Source organism: Marmota marmota, unplaced genomic scaffold, assembly GCF_001458135.2.
Source record: "Marmota marmota marmota unplaced genomic scaffold, marMar, whole genome shotgun sequence".
NCBI classification, from domain to species: domain Eukaryota; kingdom Metazoa; phylum Chordata; class Mammalia; order Rodentia; family Sciuridae; genus Marmota; species Marmota marmota.
The window spans coordinates 38,781,823-38,799,677 of NW_025999977.1; the positions used below are offsets into that span (position 1 = coordinate 38,781,823).

Below are 17,855 nucleotides of genomic sequence, written 5' to 3' on the forward strand. Positions count from 1 at the left end.
TACTGTAAATGATTTAGCTTCACATACTTTCTTGAAATATTATCAGCAACCAAGAATTTTAGCAAGCACTACTTCCATTTGATTAAAAAGCATAAAATGTGCCAGATTGTTCATTAAATTTTATTATATCATATTCATAATAAGATATTATATTAAGACCTCTAAAAGGCTATTTACATGAAGTAAAGCATTTTTTCACATGAGTGAGCAAAATAGTATGATTTCTAGTAAGTTCTGCAGTGATAGAATGGTACATACAGAGGGTAGTTATTTGTCCTACTGTACCAAACTTGCAATCATTCCCTTTTATATTCATCTCTATTGACTCTTTCCCTTTAATCTTTAAATACACTAAGTTCTCAGTCTTAACTGAAGTGACAGTCAAAAAGAAGGGGAAAAAAAAAGATTTGTATTTCTACACATCCCTATTACTTTCCATTTATAATTAAGTACACACATTTCTTACTAAAAATTGCTACAATTCCTTTGTCAGGTCAAGAAGGCAGGCTTAAAGAAGTCAGGACCTCATATTTAAAAGCTGTATATTTCATTAATCCATTAATAAAAAGGTAACAAGGAGGAGATACAAGGAGGCAATGTACAAATGAATATTAGCAAACATGCCGGAGTTAGTAAGACTATCTCCGAAACTCAATAATCAACAAAACTGCTTTTATTACAGGAACTTAACATAGCTTCTTCATTACTAATACCTCTCAAATTTCAATTACTTGTTTCTAATGAACATTTTGGTTATCCAAGACCAGAAAAGACATCTAGCTTTGTACCTTCAATTAAGTATCTGGAATATTAGCTTAGATTCAGAAATAATTCTCTTTTTTGGGTACTGGGGATTGATTTAACGTAGAGGCGCTTACCACTAAATCGCCACCCCAGCCCCTTTTCTGTATTTTATTTCGAGACAGGGTCTTATTGAGTTGCTTGGGCCTCACTAAATTTCGGAAGCTGGCTTTGAACTCAGATCTTCCTGCCTCAGCCTACCATACTGCTGGGATTACAGGCATGTACCACTGTACCTGGCTTCAGAAACAATTATTAATATCACATGAGTTTTACATGGGGGGAATTTTAGTATCACTCTTGAAAAACTGAAGGCCTCTGGTTGCTTTCCGATGACAAATAAACAGCTAAAAGTGACTATTCTAAAAATTTATTAAAACTCATTCAACAAATACTTGAAAGCCTACTATGTGTTAGTTGTTAAATGTAATACCAATAGACAAGATAAGTGAAACACTGGTTATTATTAAAAAAAAATACTCAAAGCCAGGACATGGTGGTGTGCACCTGTAATCCCAGTTACTGAAAAGGCTTTGGCAGAAAAATTTCAGATTCAAGGCCAGCAGGGGCAACATAGTAAGACCTTGTCTCTAAAATAGGAGGGGGGGGGGAGAGGAAGGAAGAGGGAGGACGAGGAGGAGGAGGGAGGGAGGAGGGAGGAGGGAGGACAGAGGAGAAAGAGAAGGGAGGAGGAGAAAGGAAGGAGGAGGAGAGAGAGGAGGAGAAGTAGAAGGAAGGAGGAGAAAGGAGGAGGAGAAGGAGGAAGAAGGAGAGAGGAGGAGAAGGGAGGAGGAGAGGAGAGGAGGAAGAAGAGGAGNCGTCTCTAGGGTTCTAGGCTTCTTCCCGATTAGGAGAAAGAGCCCACCCCAAAGAGAAAATACAGAGTTAGAGATTCTGAGAAAAACAAGCAGATATACTCAAAAGAAATCAATAAAACAAATTATAAATTCAATGCAAAGCATCAACAACAAACTAGACCACTTGGAAGACAGAACCTCAGGAGATGAACACTAAATATGTAATATTGACAATAAAGTTGACCATGCAGAGAAGATGGTAAGAAACCACAAACAGATCTTCCAAGAATTATGGGATAACATGAAAAGACCAAATTTAAGCGTTATCAGGATAGACGAAGGAGCAGAGATACAAAACAAAGGAGGAGAGAGGAGGAGGAGAAAGGAGGAGAGAGGAGGAGAGAGGAGGAGGAAGGAGCAGAAGGGAGGAGGAGGAGAGAGGAGGAGAAGGGAGGAGGAGGAGAGAGGAGGAGAAGGGAGGAGGAGAGCAGGAAAGAGGATAGAGGAAGGAGTAGGAGGGAGTAGGAGGAGGAAGAAGGTGTAGGAGGAGGGAGGAATAGGAGGAAGGAGTAGGAGGAAGAGGAGGAAGGAGTAGGAGAAAGAGGAGGAGGAAGAGGAAGGAACAGGAGGAAGAGAAAGGAGGAGAGGAAGGAAGAGGAGGTAGGAGGAGGAGGAGGAGAAAGAAGCTATCAAAATTTAGTTGCAACTTGATGGCAATTTTTAAAAATATTTTTTTTTAGTTGTAGACAGACACAATACCTTTATTTATTTATTTTTATGTGATGCTGAGGATCTAACCCAATGCCTCACATGTGCTAGGCAAGCACTCTACCACTGAGCTACAACCCCAGCCCTTGATGGCAATTATTATTAAGAAAGTAAAAAGACTAGTGTGAGTCACTTCAATCTGTCCATTTAAAGTATCCACATTATTATTATTTTACTTTCTCTAACATTTTTACAGAGCTTTAAAATGCTTCAATTTTATCAATCATGCTAATCTACAAGAGTTAAAATTTACCAAAATGAAACTGCACAAAAACATCTCATATTTCACTGATTCTAAGATGTACTTTGCCCCCAATCATATCTCTAAAATTGTGAGTTATTTTGTAATCAATACCTTCATATGACTGTAAATGCCATTGGTTTCCCCCCTTTTGGTGACACTAAAAAGCATGTTTCCATAATCAATCATATTTTAAAAGTCAATGAAATACTGTCAGAGAAACTAAAGGTTCTTCCAAAGGTTAAGTCTTTGATAAGTGACCAAATCTTAGAAATGAATTAGCCAAATGTTCAGCAAAATAAGGTAGAGAGCACTTTGCATCAACCATTTCATTTAGTCCTTTTGATATTCCAGGAATCAAAAAGTTACTTTCACCATTCAGTAACAGTGATTAGTTACTGACATCCAGGTTTTACAAGACTGAAGAAGTGAAAAGCAGAAGAGAACAATTTAGAACCAGTCTTAAAACTCAAAGGCCAGTACCCTTTCCACTTTGCCATATAGACTTTTGGGACCAAAAGTTTACCGGGGGGTGGGGAGGGGATTTCAGTATATAATTATTTCAAGCCTGGTAAATTGTCACAGTAAGTATCTACCACACTATTACTAAAAAGAAAATATTTTAAGGTGTTACATACAAATACTAAAGTATACTAATCTTACATGTATAACTCAATGAATTTTTAACTATTATACACCTGAATAACCATCAGACTGAGACACAGAATACTTCTTCCTGCAGCCCTGAAGGTACCCTTATGTTCTAATCAACAGTAATACCCATGGTCACTTATTTATTTCATTATAATCTGATTTGTTTTAGAATTTTAGACAAAAATATATTCTCTTTTGCTCATTATTATATCTGTGAGATACAACCATGTAATTTTCTTTAGCAATAAAGTATTCTATTATATGAATATACCACAATATATTTACTACTCTATTTGGATCATCTCCATTTTGGGGTTACTATGACTGCTCTGAATATCCATGCACATTTCTTTTGGGTATGTCTATAGTATAAGAGTGAAACTGATGGGTCACAGAAGGCTTAATTAACTTAGCAGATACCAGTGATTTCCCAAAATGGTTATTCCAATGTATAATCCCACCAACACTGGTGCTTCACATCTTTGCCAACAATGGGTATTTTTAAATTTAAATATACTGGTGTTCACTGAAATTACAATTTTGCATTTCCTAATGACTAAGGTTGTTGAGCACCTCTTCATATGATTAATGCCATTTGGATATCCTTTCTTCACCTTCACTAGGAATATCTCGTGATTCCTTCTAGATGCTTTATTGTTGTAGCCCATTTCTCATATTATAATCCATCTCACACTAATTGTATATATAGTTTGAGGTGAAAGGTTAATTTTTATCCATACAGATACCTAGTTGATTCAGTACCATTTATCATAAAGATCATTCTTTTCTCCATTAAACTACAATGGCAGCTCTGTAGAAAATCAAGTGACCATAGACAACCGTCTGTTTCTGGATATTGGTACTCCATTACTATTCATCTATTTTTACATCAATACCACACTGTCTTAAATGATGCAGCTTTTTATAAAGCCTTAGAATGTGGGAATATAAACATTCCAATTTTAATCAAAATGAGTTTTTTATTTATATTGTTAAATTTATTAGCATCATTTATACTATTCTTTTTTTTAAAAAAATACACGTATTACCTTTCTCTGAACCATTTGAGAATAGGTTGCATATATCACACCCATTTATACCTCAATACAACAGTATCTATTTCCTAAAAATATTCTCAGATAGCCACAATACAAGTTCTCTGGTGTAGGGAATTTAACATTGACACAAATATTTAAAAGAACATACCACAATTTTATCAAGTGTTCCAAACATGCCCTCTACAGAATTTTCCTGTCCTTGAGTAAAAAATTACATATTGCATTTATTTGTTCTGCTTCGTTAGTCTCTTTTAATAGTGATGTTTCCTTTATCTTCACTGATAATGGTAATGTTTTCAATTTTTCCAGCCTTTCTAGATTCAAAATTAATACTTTCCAATAATTTCATTTTTAAAAATATCTGATTTATATTACTTCCCTACTCCTACTTTCTTTGATAATTTGCTTATTCTATTGTTTTGAAATAGAAGCTTAAGGCCCAGCCTTTTTTCCCTAATACTTATACTTAAAGCTATACATAAACCTCCAAGCACTGTTTTTAGCTGCAATCACACACACCTCAACACATACTTTATCATTCTGTTCAACATATTTTATCACTTTTGTTGCTATATCTTTTTGGTCCATAAGATGTAAAAGAATACTACTTAATTTCCAACTATCTAAGGATTCTGCTGTCATCTATTACTGATTTCTAGGTTACTACAAATGAAGCCTGCAATTTGATTTCTTTCAAATTTACTGAGATTTGTTTTATGGTACATTAAATGGTATACTTTAGCAAATGTTCCATGCATACTTGAAAAGCCTGTGTCCAGTGAGGTGTCTATACTCTTCTGATTTTTTTTCCCTATTTGTATTACCTGTTACTAAGAAAGTACATTAACCTACTATGATTGTGGGTTTTATCTATTTCAACCTTTTAAATCTTTCAACTCTGTTTTATTTTATGTCTATATTATTGGATACATTAAAAAAAGTAAGATTATTATATCTTCCCTTATATTTACCCTCTAAGCATTATGCTTTACTCTAGTGGTACTTCATAGTGTACAGCTCTTCCTAACATAAATATAGTTTGGTTAATGGGGTGCATGATATTATTTTTCTTGTTGTTTATTTTTAACCCACTCATCATGTCCTTACATTTAAAATACTTCCCCTGTAAACAGTATATAAGTTTTCTGAGCTTTATCTTAATTTCAATATTTGCTCCTTCATATTTACTATAATTGCTGACAAAGTTGGGTTTGACTCATCTGTTCTTTCCCCCATTTTTTAAATTGGTGCATTATAACTATACATAATGGTGGGATTCAGTTACAAATTAATACATGTACATGATATAACAATATTATGCACCCATAATATTGTTATATTTGGCCCATATCATTCTCTAGCACCATCTGTTCCCTATTCCTTTCTTTTTGGCACTTCTTGGGAGTAAATTTTGTATTATTCCACTTTCTTGTCTATTACTTTCCTAGTTATATATTTTTATTTCTCATTTAGTGGTCCTACAGTTGTTACCTATCATTTTCACATATTTTAAACCTTTCAAGACACAATTACTATTTTAAACAGTTCAAATAGATTTGTTTACTTATTCTTACTGTTCATTTCCTTATGTAGTTCTGTGTTTTTAATCTGGCATTATTTTTTTTCAACATAAAGAACTTCCTATAGTATTTTCTAGTGTCAGTTTATTAACAATAAATTCTCAGCTTTAGTTATCTTTATTTTGCTTTTACTTTTAAAGGATATGCTCACTAGATTTAAAATTTAATATTAGCATCATTTTTTCTTTCAGTGTTTTAAAGCAACTGTTCTATGCTTTTCTGGCTTCCATAGCTTTAGGTGACAGATCAGACATATTATTAAAGTTTCTTGAAGGGAGACATCTTTTCTCTGATTTTCTCTTTTTCTTTTAAGTTTTTGGCAATTAATCTATGACTGATTTCAATATGGTTTTCTTTCTACTTATCTGATTGGAAGCCACAAAGCTTTTAAAATCTGTGTTTCCATTTCTTTCTCTGGTTTAGGAATACATTTTTCTTGGTATTTCTTCTCTGACTGTATCCTGAGACTCCTATTATACATTAGATGTTTCCACTGGGTCCATGTATCTTTCATTCTCTTTTTTGCATTTTTCCTCCATTTGTTCTCTCAGCACTGAATAAGTTCTACTGAACTTTTTTTTTCCTAGCACACTACCCAACAACCAAATTCTGAGTTGTAGTCATTTTATTTTTGTTGTTATTATAGTAGTTTCCAAGTGTGATCAAATTCTTTATCTTCTTCCTCTTTATTATGAGCATATTAATCATTATTTAAAAATCCCTGTGTGATAATTCTAATACTTGAATCATCTGTGGATCTGTTTCTGGTCAATTTTAGTCCTTTTAGCATGTGCTATGGCATTTTGCTGAATGAAATACTGGATCATGAATGAAACACTGTAAAATTCTAGGTGATGTCTTCCTTCAAAGAGTTGTTTCTTTTAGCAGAGTAGCAATGACTCACTCACATTTTCTTGAGAGCTCTTCTATTTCAGTTCTGCCCACAATCTATAGAGAGTGGCCATAATAGAGTCTCAGCAGAAAACTTAGGATGTAACAAGGTTTCTCTAACTTTGTGTAAAGTTTCAACTTCAAAACTCTGGCACTAAGAGAATGCTAAGGTAATTGCTCAGATCTTTAGGTTCCCAGCTATTGTTTTCTGTTGGTTTTCTTAGGATCTTCTCTTGTACATTTGTACCTTTGAAGTCAGCTAATGACCTAATGACTTCAGAATGAATGGACTGCAGGTTTTCCCTCCCTTTGGTACTGGGAATTAAACCCAGGAGTGCTCTACCACTGGCTACATCTCAGCCTTTTTTTTTTTTTTTTTTTTAATTTGGAGACAAGATTTCACTAAGCTGCAGAAGCTGGCCTCAAACTTGCCATCTTCCTGCTTCAGCCTCCCAAGTCTCTGGGATTACAGGTGTGCACCGCTGTACCTGGTCTAACTGCAGATTTTGAGGCTAGTTTCTGTGTTATTCCCTTGTCTTCTGGAATTAAGATTCAACTACTTTAGCAGCCCCAGATTTCTATCTATCTTTTCTAGATCAGTTAAGATTGCCACATTTTGTTTGGGATCTTTTCTCCTATGCCACAAACTAAGAAATGCCTCCAGGAAAAAAATCAAGGTGATGGTGAGCTCACACTGTGTGCTTCCCTTCTGTCAAAAGATCAAAACCCCTAAAAATTTTTCTATGTTGGTTGCTCTTCAACAATGGGATAGCTGCTTAAGAAAGAACTGAGAAGCACATAAAATGCGATTATTGGGTACACACTAGAAATTCAGATTACGTAAAAAATTTTGAGGTATATCTTGCCAAGGATTAGGTCCCATGGGTCCTAACCCCATTATTTTACTTTATTTATCAGTAATACAACTTTGGTAGGAATCCAAGTTTCCTAAATCCTAGTAAGGTAATCTCTCTACACAACATGTTTACATAAGAATGGTGGAAAAATTACACCAGGATTTAGTAAAATAAGGCCTGAAGGCCAAATCTGGCCCATTAAGGCTACTGGCCTGTCACCTAAGAATACACATTTTTCAAATGACTAGGGAAATTCAAAATGAAACAAAATGTTCTTTCATTTTACACATAAAAACTTTTACATTGTATAATAAAGTTTTTAATAATACATGAAATTCAAACTTCTATGTCCATAAATAAAGTTTTACTGAAACACAACCACTTTTTTATTTATGTATTATCAATGAGCTACCATGCTACTACAGCAGCGTTGAGTAGCTGCAATAGAAACCACATGTGGCACTACTGTTCAGAGTACTACATATTACAGAGATGCAGCTATAACTTGATAGCATCAAGTGTTATGCTTATTGCTATACCATGATATTTTATTTACTTTTATTTATTTTTATTACCCGTGCATACTCAATGTAAAAAAAAAAAAAAAAGGACTCTGAATGTTGAGCTTAAGACCAAAATGAAATTTATTTTGTTATTTATTTGAATAAGGTCAGGCACTTATTTGGCTCATCACAGTAGAATTTCTTCACACACACACACACACACACACACACACACAAAAGCACAACCAAAGCTTCCAACTGGCTCATCTGTTAGTCAAGTGAGGAAAGCCATTTTACCAATGGTGGGATAGTTTTGTGTTTGATTTGAAGTCAAAAAAAATTTGAGACAATAAATTTTAAAAGCTATTAGCCTTTCTGTAAGAATGGTAATTGAAGACTGGAGGACATTCAGATCAATAACATTTTTAAAACAAGACAAATGATTTTGAGTGATTTTATTTGGTTCTTGAAAACTGACAGATATCATCAATACTTCTTTATGTAAGGAGCCAATGCTGAATTTGAAGTGGCTGAAAAGTTAGCTCTAAGAGTAGTGTGTGTGGAACAACTACAGGCAAGAATATTTTCAAATAAGCTGAGAAAATTTAGTACAACCTGAAGTACAATCTCCCAAGACATATTGTTAACCAATAGTGATATAAATACACATGGAGCAGAAAAAGACGTAGTTGGACAATTTTACCTTGTGAAATGTAGGGTGCTTAAACACTATGGTGCAGTTATTCTGTGGAAAAGCATCTTAATATATCATATATTATTAAACTAGTAGTATTGATGGTTAACTTCACTTGCTCTTAAATATGCTGGTTTGCCCCATCAACATAGCAGTTTCATGGCCTAGCAGTGATAACTTTGTTGTAATTTTTTTTAAACTTAGGGCTGAAATGAAATTTCTGTGAATGGGAAGAATTTATTATTATCAAACAGAATAGTTTTAGGAATTAGATTTAGCTGCAAACCTGGTAATGTTTCTTAATAATTTCAACCCTGAAATGTAAGGGAAAAAAAACCCCACCCTATTTGTAAACATACATTGTGGTAAGTCAGTCATTTGAGAACAAGTAACCCTGTTTGAATCATAAACAAGCTGCTTTCTGCTGTTCTCATGATGCCAAAAGTTGTCACAAGTGAGATCTTTATTCCCCCACAAAAAAGCAGCAGATGTATTTTCTATGCTCAAAATATAGCATTCTTCAGACCTCCATTCAAGAACAAAATAAATTTTTGGACATCAAAATCTTTTTAACTGTGCAGTTGAGCTTCTACCTAATTCTCTATTTGGAGGTATTTAATCTCAGAGTAATGACACGTTAAATGGCAAATATCAAGAGAATTCTATAAATGATGAATATGCTCAACTAAAATCATATGCTCATAGACTAACAGTAATATTTGGCAATTTTAATCTGTGTGAAGACATCTTCCAAGATGAAATGCATAAAATCTCATTACAGATCACTATCCAGATAACCACTTGCAATTTGGATGGAGAATACTAAGTTTGAACCTAAATTAAGCAAAATATTATCCTCTTATAAAAAATTCCATTTTCTCATTGTTATAAAAAATTATACTCGACCATTATATTCCAACTTTTTTGTGTAAAAAAATTCCCAATGCAGGCTTGCTTTTTAAATTACAAAGGGTGTATGATAATGCTTTGTGTGTGTTGTATATACACTAAGTGTTATGTTTCACTAATAATCTGTCTTTCTCCAGCAAGTTTTTACTTAGAATTACCGTCTCTAAAATAGGAAGGATAGCAAGGGGAAAAAAAAAACTAATTCTTCCACCTTATACATGTTTGCCTGATGGAATCTTAGTAATCTTCATTAACCACTGATTTTTTTTTTTTTAAATATTTATTTATTTATTTTAGTTTTCGGCGGACACAACATCTTTGTTTGTATGTGGTGCTGAGGATCGAACCCGGGCTGCACGCATGCCAGGCGAGCGTGCCACCGCTTGAGCCACATCCCCAGCCCAACCACTGATTTTTAACTTCCATTTACTCTACCCTGTTCCCCCATTCACTCAAGGTTATATACTAACTGATGATAGTCAATCTAGATTTTCTAAATTTGTGGGGTCAATTTGTCTGTATGTAGCACAAAAGTCTGTCTGTATGCAACAAAAAAGGACAATTAAAAATTTTACAACTAGCCAGGTACAGTAGCACACGCCTATATAATCTTAGTGGCACAGGAAGCTGAGGCATGGGGATCACAGGTCGGAAGCTGAAGCCAGCTTTGGCAACTTAGCAAGACCCTGCCTAAAAATAAAAAGGGCTGGAGATGAAGCTCAGTGGTCAAACACCCTTTGGGTTCAATCCCTGGTAATGGGGAAAAAATTTTTTACAACTAATGAAAATGTGGAATTTTGGTTTTAATTTGAAGAATTAGGCAGTTGCCATACTTTCAATTCATCTTGAGTCTGCCCAATAAACTGCACAGTATGCCAAACCATCTGTAACATTGTGTATGTATGTACATGAATATTTTTCTGAGAAGGCCTATGACTTCCATGAATTCTCCAAGGGTTCGTGAATCATCATAAATAAAAAATCGTTCCAGGCACAGTGAATAACAAATAGCTGGTATAATAAGAAAAGAGTAAACAGGAAAACAAAGAGGTGAACTCTGGACATTTCATAAGATAAAGGAGTGTCCTAGCCATACTATTTTCAAAATATGAGCTGGTTTTTCATGGTGTTAGCATCTGCAACAATGGTGCAAAAGCTACAGTGGGTAAAATCACTGGTACCTCAACACACATCAAGTCAAAGGCACTAAACAGCACTGAAAGTCACTGTGTATTGTTCACTAACATGCACTTGCAAAAAAACACAGAGGTCAGCTTCACCAACAATGCCCTTGATGAAGAAGTAAAAATGATTGATTTTATTAAACCTTAACTCTTGAATATACATCTTTTTAATATTTTATACAATAAAATGGAAAGTACCCACTGCATACCATGACACATTGGTTATATTGTCTCAAAAACACTTGCATGACTGTTTTAGTTCTTTGGCTTTTCCATACTTAAGGACTCTTCTGATGATATTCTGTTATAATATTAACAAATGTAATTCTTAAAAATCCATAGTCCCAGATGTGGAACACCCATAAAAAATTGAGCAATAAACATACCACTTATACTAATTTTTTAAATAAATACTGTTTTTACAGTTCTATTCTTTTAAGAAAAATAATAAGTCAATAACAAAGTCCCGTAAAAATATATTTTCCATATGTGTATGAATATGAAAATATAAAGGACTAGATTATTATAAGCTCTAGATTATGATTTGAAACTTATTTTAACTTACCTTTGTAAACTTCATTGAAATATTTGAACTGAAAACTTGAGATTTAACAGATTAGTATTGTACATGATGTGTGGACATTGGGAAATCTACACAATTCAGGGACCAGTTTACAAATGACCAATGCATGTTACAAAGTTATGAGAAAGATTCATTTAAAGTATAAAATCAATGGACTTCAATGTATAGAGAAAAAATTCATTGGTATCTTTTCAGATTCACCTTACAACTAACCTTTAAAAACTACCACTACAGCCAGGTGTGGTGGTGCACACCTGTAACCCCAGCGGCTCCACAGGATGAGACAGGAGCAACAGCAAGGTGGTAAGCAACTCAGTGACACCCTGTCTCTAAATAAAATACAAAACAGGGCAGTGGATGTGGCTCTGTGGTCTAGTGCCCCCAAAAAACAAAAACAAAAACAACTACCACTTGCTGAATTTTGATATAATACCAGACAATACTCATAATCATCTAAAAAATACTATTAAAAAGAATTACTCCTTTTTCCAATTACATGTTTATAAACGCAGATTTCCTTAACATACTCAACCAAACCAGAGTCTCAAATTAGACAGGAGAAATGAGAATTCAGCTGTCTTCTATGAAAATGGACACTAAAGAGATCTACATGAATATGACAGCATTCTGTTATTTTTATTTATGCTAAACTATTATAGGTTATTACTACTTTAAATGAAATAAAGAGTAGATATTTATTTATAAGTTATTTATCAATAACTCATATAAATAAAAGCTTCTGTCCTCAATACTTCTAAAAAGTATGAGGGGGCTAAGCGTAAAGCAGCCCCAAGTTTGAGATCTAATGACCTAGTCCCTAGTCAAAAGAAAGTCACAAGCCAGGCATGCATGTAATTCCAGCAATTTGTAAGGCTGAGGCAGGAGGACTGCAAGTTAGAAGCCAACCTCAAAAAAACAGTCTCAATATAAAAATTAAAAAAACAAAAAATAAAAAACTAGGGATGCAGCTCAGAGGTAAAGCTTGTGAGTGCAAACCCCAGGACCAAAACAAAACAAAACAAAAACCTGTATAACACATCATCTAAAAGAACTTTGCACCATGTTATTCTGCTCAGAAATAATTCTCCCTGTTCAGCCCCAATACTGGTATGACAGACCAGATAATACACTATGGATAAAAGGAATGGGAAAGTAATGTGTGATATATATATATGAATTGTGGTTGTATGCCACAAAGCGAAAGACACACTAAATAGGTACTAGGAAGAATTTGCCTTCTCAAAATTTAGTATCATATAGGAAAGGTGTACAACTCGGCATCAGGCTTGTATTAAGCAATAATAACGGTGAACATTTTCTAAGTTTTTATGTGTCAAGAATTGTTTGAGAGACGTTCTTCACCGAGTGTCGCCGCGGTTTCCTGCTTCAACAGTGCTTGGACGGAACCCGGCGCTCGACCCCCACCCCGGCCGCTGCTCAGAGCCAGCAGCCCTTCGCCACCTCTTCACAGCGCCCCAGGCCTCTGCCACCGCTCCAGCTCCGCGCCTCTCATGGCTACCACGCCCCCTCGCAGGTGCGCCAGAACTACCACCAGGACTCGGAGGCTGCCATCAACCGCCAGATCAACCTGGAGCTCTACGCCTCCTATGTCTACCTGTCCATGTCTTACTACTTTGACCGTGATGATGTGGCTTTGAAGAACTTTGCCAAATATTTTCTTCACCAATCTCATGAGAAGAGGGAACATGCTGAGAAATTGATGAAGCTGCAGAACCAGCGAGGTGGCCGAATCTTCCTTCAGGATATCAAGAAACCAGACCGTGATGACTGGGAGAGTGGGCTCAATGCAATGAAATGTGCTTTGCACTTGGAGAAAAGTGTGAACCAGTCACTTCTGGAATTGCACAAACTGGCCACTGACAAAAATGACCCCCACTTGTGTGACTTCATTGAGACTCATTACCTGAATGAGCAGGTGAAATCCATCAAAGAATTGGGTGACCATGTAACCAACTTGCGCAAGACGGGAGCCCCAGAATCGGGCATGGCAGAGTATCTCTTTGACAAGCACACCCTGGGAGACAGTGATAAGGAGAGCTAAACCTCAGCCTGACTTTCCCAGAGCCATGCAAGTGACTTCCCTGGTCACCAAGGCAGTGCATGCATATTGGGGTTACCTTTACCTTTTCTATAAGTTGTACCAAAACATCCACTTATGTTCTTTAATTTGTACCATTCCTTCAAATAAAGAAATTTGGTACCCCCCCCCAAAAAAGAATTGTTTGAAGTGACTTACCTGTTTAATCTTACACATACATTATAAACTAGGTACCTATTATCATCCTCAATATGCAGAATAAGCTGAAGCTGAGCTGAAATTAAGGTACACATAAAACCTGTATCCTTAACCTTTATACAACATGGCTTCCCCACTGTATCAATACTTCCTGATATTTTCTGGGTAAGCATTTAATTGTGTAAACATCTGGTTATCATTCAGTATTCACATGAAGTTGGGGTCTGAAATTCACAAAATCTGTTCCCTTCCATCATCTACTTTAGGCCTTATTTTCTAACAATTTGCAAGTTTCCCACTCAGAAATTTGGTCATTTTTTCTCACTACTTTGGCTCCATTATCTGATAATCAAACAACATACACGTTGTTTAGTTATATTACAACATACATGAAGTACCTATGAAGGTTCCTTTTTAATTTACTATTTAAAGACATTTATATTGAGCTAGTTTAAAGATTTATATTTAGTTCTCTAAATCCCCCATGAATATTACATTCAAATAGCATAAAATAAAAACATTTCTGGGCTACTTCTTCAAACTGCTAGATATAAAATCAGAGAAAGCTATGTAATACCAAATATCCTTAAATCTATTTTATTTTGACAAGTTAACTTTTTTGATTTCTCTTAACCTTGAAAATAAGAAATAAGATCGGGGAAACTGAAATGGTGTCAGACAAGTACTAAAAGAAAGTATTATTTTGGTCACCTGTAACTGACCAGATGGGAACTTCTATTACTAAGGGATATTCTGATGAACATGTTTAGAATAAAATTCCTTCACAGTGAAATACGCTATGTCAAAATCTCAAGTTACACAGTGTTGGTATGCATCAAGAATGAAAGGCATATCCCTTTATGTTATGCACATAACTTAATACTTCTACTTGTCCTTGCATAAATGCAGGTGAATTTGGGAAGGGAGGCCCTTGAGGCCAATGACTTTCAGGAAGGTTACACAAACCCTCATGAACCACTCTACTCCAGTTTCGAACACTGCAGAAGCAGAGTAAGGCTACCACTGCCTTTTCCCCTCTGTATGACAAGAACCCACTTAGACCCAGAGATTGATTTCTTAAATCAAACCAGGAAAATGCTAGCTACTAGTGATTTACACTTCAGAATAAACTTCTTTTTGGTCTTTGTACCTCTAGAAACAGATCGATTTTGTCTCCATTGAAGTATTTTCATTTTATCAATATGATGAAAAGTCTGTTAGAGGGTATACTTCAAACAATGAGGTGTAAAAATTACATTTTACCTACTAATAACCACAGCTTTTGAGAACCAATTTAATGGGAGTAAGGTGAGTGGTATACGAAGAAAAAGAAGAGTTTTGGTCTTGAACTTTTTTTCTCCTACTGTCATCAATCTTCTATTTTTTTCAGAAAGAATAAACCTTAAAATGGCTATTTACAGCTGCTAGAGAGGCAACAGTCTCTGCCTAATGGCATAAATTTGTATCCAATCAAAATTAAATCACAGAAAACTCAATTGGAAATCCCCATCTCCCACCCCACCAAACCACTGCCAAGCCCACTGATATTTACAAACCATTTCTTCTCCTTGCCTCCCTATATCCCACACTTCCAGGATTACCCTTTGTTTCAGAAACACTAGGATTTTAGTCAATATTTTAGAGTATCTTACCATTTCTCTATACGTATTTTATGGCTGATATAACTGAGAATACATGCCACTGGATAAAAATGAAGAGGGATATAAAAGGAAAAAAATCTACTAGACACAATTTACTATCTTCCTCACTAATGCTAAATCTTAATGTAATCCTGTCTCAAATTTAAGTAGTTCTCTAAATCCCCCATGAATATTGCATTCAAATAGCATAAAATAAAAACATTTCTGGGCTACTTCTTCAAACTGTCAGATTCCCTCACTTGCTGGAACTATTAACAAGATGGGAGGAACTCACTAACCTACAAATCAGTTATAAAGTATGCCACCATCTTCATGCCTCCTCTAGCCTCTCATCCAGAAGAATCAAGAGAAGAAACAAAATAACCTTCAGGTGATCAACCTGCTCTTTTCTACTAACTTTAGCCTCAGATTTATATACAACTTTCACTGTGGAAGCAGAGGTTGCCAGGAGCAACTAGCACTTCCTAATCATTAGACTGCTGGGTCAGAATTAAACAATTTTATCAATAAAGGCATTAGTTCTTCAAATGCTAGTTACCATGTGACCCAGCAATTTCATGCCTAGCTATATATCCAAGGATGGAAAACATAAGTTCACACAAAAGCATGTACACAAATGTTGAGAGCAACATTTTCACAACAGGCCAAAGGGAAAGCAACTCAAATGTCCATTAATTGATAAATGGTATATATGTCCACATATTATTCAACTACGAAAAGAATATAGGGCTGATGTTACAACATATATTAAACTTCAAAACAGTTTTTAAGAAGTCACAGTAGACCACATGTTACAAGATTTCATTTATATAAAATGTCCAGAATTCAGAGAGAGAGAGATCTAAATCTGATTATGGTGCCAGATATACAACTCTGCGGATATACTAAAAACCCACTGAAATACACACTTCAAATAAGCAAACTATATGATATATGAATTCTATCTTAATAAAGCTGTCATTTGAAAAGAAGGGGTTTTTAATGTGGTTTCATTTATCTCTTTCATTTTGCAAATCCATTTCTTTTCTTCAACCTTTAAAAGGACACCAAGAGGAAAATTTCCTATATGCTTAGTCTGTCAGCCTAACTAAATCTGAAGAGTATGTGATCCACAAGGAAGGAAAGGAGATACACATTCAATAACAGCAGTTCTACAAATTCAAACATCTGACAGGTCAAAGCAAAATGGATTTAAAAAACAAACAAAGCAGAACAAAACATATTCCAAGGTTTTCATTAAGCTATTAGTGGTTCCAAATAGAGACACATCTTTTTACCATGCAGGTTTATGTAGTTCTGCTATTCTGTGACTCACTTGGTACATAAAGCCCTGTACAAGCTTTTGTTTGGGCCTGTTGTGTGTGTGTGTGGAAAAAAAAAAAAAAAAAAAAAAAAACTTTAAAAAGCTATCTATCATACAGTAAATTATGGGGAACCTTTCCCCACTTTTACATTTTTCCATTCCCAAGTTTTCTACAATAAGAATGACTTACTTTCATTATTAGAAAATAGGCAAATCCCAAATACATGGTTTCATATGTAATACTGAATACATGATACATAATTATCAGCTTAGTTTTTAAATACATGGGTCATGTCGGTGGCAACACAGCTGGCACTATCTCAATCACACAGCAACAGTTTTCCATACTACCCTCCTCCCAAATGCATCAGATTCAACTCATCCCATTTCCCTTCCCCAAAAATAAATTCAGATTTATAGTTTGAACTAAGTCCCCCAGGTGATTCTGCTATACTCCCACTCTTACCCTAACTCCTCAGAGAATAACTAATCTAAGTAAAAAAACTTTTTTACTGGACTTTTCAGATTACCCATACAAAGAAGTTTCAGTTGAGTCAAGGGCACTATGGTGAGCCACAAAAATGTGGTAGCAGGGTCACCACAGGGGATAAAGTGGTAGTAGTCTTTGGCTTTTAGTTCTAAGTAAAACTTAACCCAAGAAAATATACAAAGAAATATGCACTGTCCAAATAACCAGCATGATTATTTTACACTAAATAGCATAAATTTATTAAAATATCCAAAAGGCTCTCTAAAAATACATTAGCTATGACCAACCAAAAGAGAAACTAGAAGAGATATAGTAAAAAAGAATGAAGAGCCAGGGGTGATGGTGAATGCCTATAATCCCAGTGACTCTGGGGACTGAGGCAGAAGGATTGCCCCAAGTTCAAGGCCAGCCTCAGCAACTTAGGGTGGCCCTAAGCAACTTAGTGAGATCCTGATCTCAAATTAAAAATTAAAAATAAAAAGGACTGGGGATGTAGCTCAGTGGTAAAGTGCTCCTCGGTTCAATACCCAATACCAAAATCAAACTAAAGCAGCAGCAACAACAACAAACACATATAAAAAGAAGAAGCAGGAATATGTTCTGGAACTACAATAAGCATTTAAA

General features: G+C 35.2%; 1 protein-coding gene across 1 annotated transcript; it reads left to right on the forward strand.

Annotated features, from left to right (window-relative positions):
* Positions 1–12,482: 12,482 nt before the first annotated feature.
* LOC107137029 (ferritin heavy chain-like) lies at positions 12,483–13,744 on the forward strand. Its single transcript, XM_048804951.1, has 2 exons — positions 12,483–12,495; positions 12,870–13,744. The coding sequence occupies exons 1-2, from the start codon at positions 12,483–12,485 to the stop codon at positions 13,580–13,582; spliced, it is 726 nt and encodes a 241-aa protein (XP_048660908.1). The 3' UTR covers positions 13,583–13,744.
* The last annotated feature ends 4,111 nt before the right edge of the window (positions 13,745–17,855 follow it).